Source organism: Sinocyclocheilus rhinocerous, unplaced genomic scaffold (genome assembly GCF_001515625.1).
Source record: "Sinocyclocheilus rhinocerous isolate Xijiao unplaced genomic scaffold, SAMN03320098_v1.1 scaffold7312, whole genome shotgun sequence".
Lineage (NCBI taxonomy): Eukaryota > Metazoa > Chordata > Actinopteri > Cypriniformes > Cyprinidae > Sinocyclocheilus > Sinocyclocheilus rhinocerous.
In genome coordinates this window covers 34216-39942 of record NW_015642984.1, presented here as the reverse complement: position 1 = coordinate 39942, position 5727 = coordinate 34216, and the positions used below count along the sequence as shown (strand labels likewise).

The window sequence follows — 5727 nt, the reverse complement described above, 5'->3', positions numbered from 1 at the left end:
TGTAGTATTGCCTAATAATTTTCAACCCTTAGACTTCACTGTCCTTTCAACATAACCTCCATGGAAGTTATGCATTACACAATAACATATTTTACTTTTAATGAAATATAAAAAAAAAAAATTTTTTTATCTCTTTTATGACTTAAAAGGTTAGTTCACTCAAAAATGAAAATTCCGTCATCAACTACTCACCCTCATATCTTAATTTGTGTTCCGAAGATGAACGAAGGTCCTACAGGTTTGGAACGACATGAGGGTGAGTAATTAATGACAGAATTTAAATGTTTTTGTGAACTAACCCTTTAATGAAGTTATAACATATCTTCATTAAATGTTTGTTTATAATGTACTTTAAAATGCCTTGTTTTCTTATAACTCGTAACATTCAGTACAAATAAATATTTGCACACAATTGAAATGCACAGTTTTAACATAACACATAGTTTTTACATTTAATTTTTATGAATTACTTATGTAAAATAATTGTTACCAGTGAGCAGAATAAGAGAAATGTATTTTACTGCCACCTGTTTTTTTATTGCAAATAAAAACAGACTTAAATAGACTTGTATGAGAACAAACAACAGTTCATACTGTTATGTGTTACACTGGGGACACAATTAAATAATCTCCATTCTACTTAAACAGTCTCTATTCTAAGGGCACAACAGATGGGCAAATGTTACAAAGAGCACAGCAGACTCTGACCATCTTGTCAAGAGATGTAAGCTCTCCTGGAGTTGTAGTCTGGCAAAGAGAGATGGGTATTGTGCTTTGTAAGATTGTGTACTTGTTCCTCACGAGACCAATGACACGTTCCACATGGATCCGGACAGCTGCTAGTCCCCTCGTTGTTTCAAGTTCACTTGGGTGTAGTTGCTGTTTCCCTTTAGTGAAGGCAGGTATTTTGAGATGAGCACTGTACAAGCCCACAGCATCTCCTATGGTAAACCCTCGATCTGCCAAGACCACATCACCAGGTGACAGATTTTCCAGGTAGCCGCAGTTTTCGGTCAAGTGCTTATAACTTGTTCGCCTCCCCCCCCCAACCAGTAGACACAAATGATATGACTCCCTGTGGAGTTATTGATATCAAGTACTTCACTGTATTATGATGCTTATACTGTGAATATGTTTGAGCTCTTGCTTATGTTCTTACACTGCAAAAAGAGATTTGTTAAAAATGACACATGTTGTGCAGAATTTTAACACATGTGGTGAGTGTGCTCAGGGACAACACATGTTGTGTCAAATTTAACAGTTTGTGTGTTAAGATGGATCACACATCTACTGTGTAATGTAATTTAACACACAACGTGTCATTTAAACACATTATGTGTAACTGAAAATTATCAGAAACTGCTAATTAATGTGTTAATATGACAAAAATAATAAGCATTGCCATCAATTTGTAATTCTACAAAATTGAAATAAAACAGACAGATGTAAAAATGTTAGCAATTTAATTTGTCAAAAATGTTCAGGGTAGAGAACAATGCATGCACAGAGGCACAACAAAATGTTCTAAATCTCAATTTCATAAGTTTAATTCAGAGGATTAGACATTGTGTGTTAAAATCCTACACAACATGTGTCAGAATGCTGTCAACACAACCATGTGTGTTGTTTTTGACACATCTGTTTTTGCAGTGTAGGCTTCTCAATGAAAATTTCAAAACAATCTATTATGGAAGTTCTGTAACTACTGTTTTTGAAACACATGGGTAAACTGATTTGAATCTGCTCCTTACTGGGCCACACTATGAATGAAGACAACCTACTGTACATGACATTTAATGTACTATTAAAAATTCGACTCGCAGTAGGCTTTGACACATGAAATATATATGTCAAGATGTGGAGAGGTAAATCCAATCTCATTCACATTAGAGTCATTAAAAAGCACTGAAAAGGAGTCAGTCCAGGTCCCTCCTTTAGGAATCCTGACAAGAAGGTGAACACGACCATCATCTTGGCATAGGATGGAAGTCCAGTTAAGTCCAGGACCATCTCATCATTGTCCTTGAACATCTCCTGCTGGAAAGATAACTTGCTTACCCTGTCCCGAAGCTGATAGACCTCTGCCCTCAATCTGGTACACTCTTCTGTCAGTTTCTTAACAGTTGCTTGGCAGGCTTCATTGGGGCATACAACACTGCTCTCAGTATGGATAGGATCTTTACAGTAGCTGTGTTCCCCACTCTGCCCGATATCCTCAGGAAAGTTGTCACTGTAGTCAGTCTCCATGTGAGTACAGTAATCACGGGGTGACATTGACACATCACCGGTACAATATCTCTTCCTTTTGACAGCTTGTGTTTGCTCAAATTTCTTGTAGTAATTGATTTTTCTTTGGCGTTGCTCAGGTGACAGGTAGGCAAAGAGACTTGGCACATAATCAGGGTTCAAAGGATTATCACTTTTCTTGCCTGCAGGGATAGAATGAGACAATTAACGGTACCTACTTGATAATTAGTTACTCAAACAGTGGACATACCTTAACTAGCCTTAGCCAGCGACAAAGATGACCTATTTTGTCTGGAAACTAGTCAGCGACACTTTACATAATTTAATTTGTCAGCAAACGCTAATGTAAAGACAGCTAACGTTTGCTAACACTTAACGTAACTTAGCGATACCTTACTTAACTTACCCAAAATAAAGTGCTCACTGCACAGTCTGGAGTGTTCTGTAGGAGTCCAGTGATCCCTCTTGATAGCAGCAATCCATTTCTGACGACGCTCAGTGTTTTTGGGGATGTTGTAAAACGTTAATCCTTTGCTTTGCGATTTGCTGTTATCACAACCCACAGCACAGTAGATAGACGGCATGTTGCAGTTCGGTCCTACAAATGGCGGCCGCACCACTGTGTGACGTCACATGAAACCTATGAATAGGAAGGTGACGTAATTTTGGTCTAGACTCGAAGTACTACATGTCTGCCATCTAGTGGTAGGGAATACAAATTAGATATTACACCATATTAAGATCTACAGCCTATTTGATTAAGTATGACGTCTTGCCGCAATTTTGCGACTTTGGCGCTAAGAGGGTTAATAAAATGTATTTTCCATTCAAGTTGTAAGAACTAAATAAGCACTATATCGCTTGTGAAATGAAACTAACTAAACACTGCATTGTGTTTTTTCTAAAACATCAGGATTATTTGGTTGTCTTGACACTGCTTGGTCTCATGCTGTAGTATCACAGGGTTACTATTAGCATGAAACACCCATATAATCAGAGCTTTAGACTCTTTTATTATCTGAAGACCTTGATTACTTTGGTTCGGGTGTGTTTAATTAGAGTTGGACTAAACTCTGCAGGATAGTGGTCCTCCAGGAACCGGTTTGGACACCCCTGCCTTAAATGAAATAGAATGAGTGCAGTAAACAAATAAAAAATGATCAAAATAGCTACTCTGCAATTGCCTTTATTTTACAAAAATAAAACTGTTTAATATTACATTACAATTTCCATCTCCATTCCGAACTAAACAGTAACTCAGCCCAGAGAGATCACTGTGCACAGTATGCTATTTATTTGTTTTTTGCTTGCTTGTTTGTTTTATTTCTATTTTATTTGCCAAAATATGCAACCACGGGATACTACATAAAGATAATGAGATAAAGAATGCTACTATAATGTAATTGCACTCAACTTGAATTTTCATTTCTAGTGTAAGGAATAAACTAGAGACTATATGTGCTGTGATTTTTAACATCAAATTTTCAAAATGATGACATTTTTAAACAATGGGATTAAAAATGCAAAATGACACTTTTTTTCAGAGATGACAACTCAGCTCGATGCTACTTGCTGAATTAAACATGCTAAGCAATGAGGTCACAGGAAAACAACATAGGTCTGTTTGAAATGTATATCATTACACTCTTAAAAATAAAGATTCTTATGATGGTTCCATGAAGAATATTTCCATTCCACAAAAGGTTCTTTAACGGTTCTTCATATTATTTAAATATTCTTCACGCTAAGATTTTTTTTTAAAGTTTAAAAGTTCTTTGGGGAACCAAAAATGGTTCTTCCACACTGTAAAAAATGCAACTGCATATTTTCCAGCTTACAAAACCTTTTAAGTCTCAAATACTAAAAAAAATGCAGTTCCCTTACAAGGGAACTTGGAACTGCGTCCTCTAGGGGTTGCTATGGGGGAACATCTCGTCGTGACCCGTGTCTGAAGCATACATTGAAAAAACACCAACAACACGTTGGCCGGCGACAGCCATGATGTCACTAGCGGTGCGACTATAGTATAAATAGGCGCCGGGAGAACACATCATCCTCTTCTTCGTCTTCACTGTTTTGTTTGAAGCGTGCATTTCCGTGGTAAGAGCCATCTCTATTCATATCATTATGGCGAGCACTAGCAAAGCGTTTAAAGGATGTGTGCATCCGTGTCGTCGTTATTTGACACCTGATGACACACACAATCTATGAGTTGTTTGTTTGGGCGAAGAGCACGCACGCGATGTCCTCAAGGGGGCAATCGGCGTACACTGCGAGCGTTTTCCAATTAAAAAGCTCCGCTCTCGTTTGTCTCTCTTTTCGAGGAAAGAGGGGCAGCCATCTGCTTCCCGCGATTCAGGACCCGCCGCTGCTGAGGCACGGAGGAGAATGAGCTCGTGGGGATCGCAGGCGGATCTGGCCGATGAGTTTAAAGAGGGGTTTTCCCCCTCGCACTCGTCGGCTGTGGACGAGAGTGAGTCGCTGGAGGATGATGTTATTTCATTGACATCATCTGATCCAGGGGCCAGTGCTCTGCTGGGTTCAGGCCAGGAAGAGCAGGAAATGTCTGAGGAGGGTGAATAAGCTGAGGCTGAGCCTTCCCAATCCTCCTGCCCTGCGTATGATGAGCTTTTGGAAGTTATGGAAGCAGGTCAAGAAAGTGACGTCGCGAGGTCGTCTCGATGACTGCGGGTAGGGGTAGGAGGAATCGTGGGTCAAAGGGAGGTAGGCAAGACCTTAGGTATGTGATCCAGACAAGGCGTCAGCGCTTTCGTCTGGATCAGAGTGATACTTGAGTATCTACTCATTTCCTTCGTGGGTTTTACATCTGCCCTTATCTTCCCCTTCCTAATTCCCCTGTAACCACCATCTCTCCACCTGTCCGAGGTTAGGTGGGAACTTCCTGCATTACAGTCTCCTATGCTGGACCTATGATGTTTTGGTTGGTTCTATGGCTTCATAGTGACCACCTTACTGATGGTCCGGACTAGAGGCTTCTTCGGGTCGCTTCTTGAACGGGGCTCCGGCGGAAACCATGGTGGGTGAGTACGATCCATTTCTAAAAAAAATATATATATATTTTTTTGTGTGTGAAGTGAAGTGAGTGAAGTGTTTACTTCACTCGTCGATATGGTGTCCAGCCGGTATGATAACCTGGTTTCGGCTTCATACTTCCTGGATCATGCGGCCAGGTCACAGGCTTCTGCGGGAGCCTTTTTGATCATCAGGCCCCCGGCACGGCACTGCAAAATTTCCTGGACGTCCGGGCTGGGATTATGCTTTCAGGCTGCCCTGTCTGGACTTGCAGTGTTTACTTCACTCGTCGATATTGTGTCCAGCCGGTATGATAACCTGGTTTCGGCTTCATACTTCCTGGATTATGCGGCCAGGTCACAGGCTTCTGCGGGAGCCTTTTTGATCATCAGGCCCCCGGCACGGCACTGCAAAATTTCCTGGACGTCCGGGCTGGGCTTATGCTTT

The 5727-nt window shown here is 40.5% G+C and overlaps 1 protein-coding gene across 1 annotated transcript; it reads right to left on the bottom strand.

Moving 5' to 3' along the window:
- Positions 1-1881: 1881 nt before the first annotated feature.
- LOC107756937 (THAP domain-containing protein 1-like) lies at positions 1882-2831 on the bottom strand. The gene is made up of 2 exons (XM_016574264.1): positions 2654-2831; positions 1882-2429 (listed from the first exon to the last, which is right to left on the bottom strand). The coding sequence occupies exons 1-2, from the start codon at positions 2829-2831 to the stop codon at positions 1882-1884; spliced, it is 726 nt and encodes a 241-aa protein (XP_016429750.1).
- Between the last annotated feature and the right edge of the window lie 2896 nt (positions 2832-5727).

What these genes read in the sequence shown, in the direction of transcription:
- LOC107756937 (XM_016574264.1), bottom strand. Translation starts at nt 2,831, where the DNA reads ATGCCGTCTATCTACTGTGCTGTGGGTTGTGATAACAGCAAATCGCAA. An exon ending in CAGTGAGCACTTTATTTTGG is followed by an intron (nt 2,430 to 2,653) that starts GTAAGTTAAGTA and finishes CTATCCCTGCAG; the next exon opens with GCAAGAAAAGTGATAATCCT.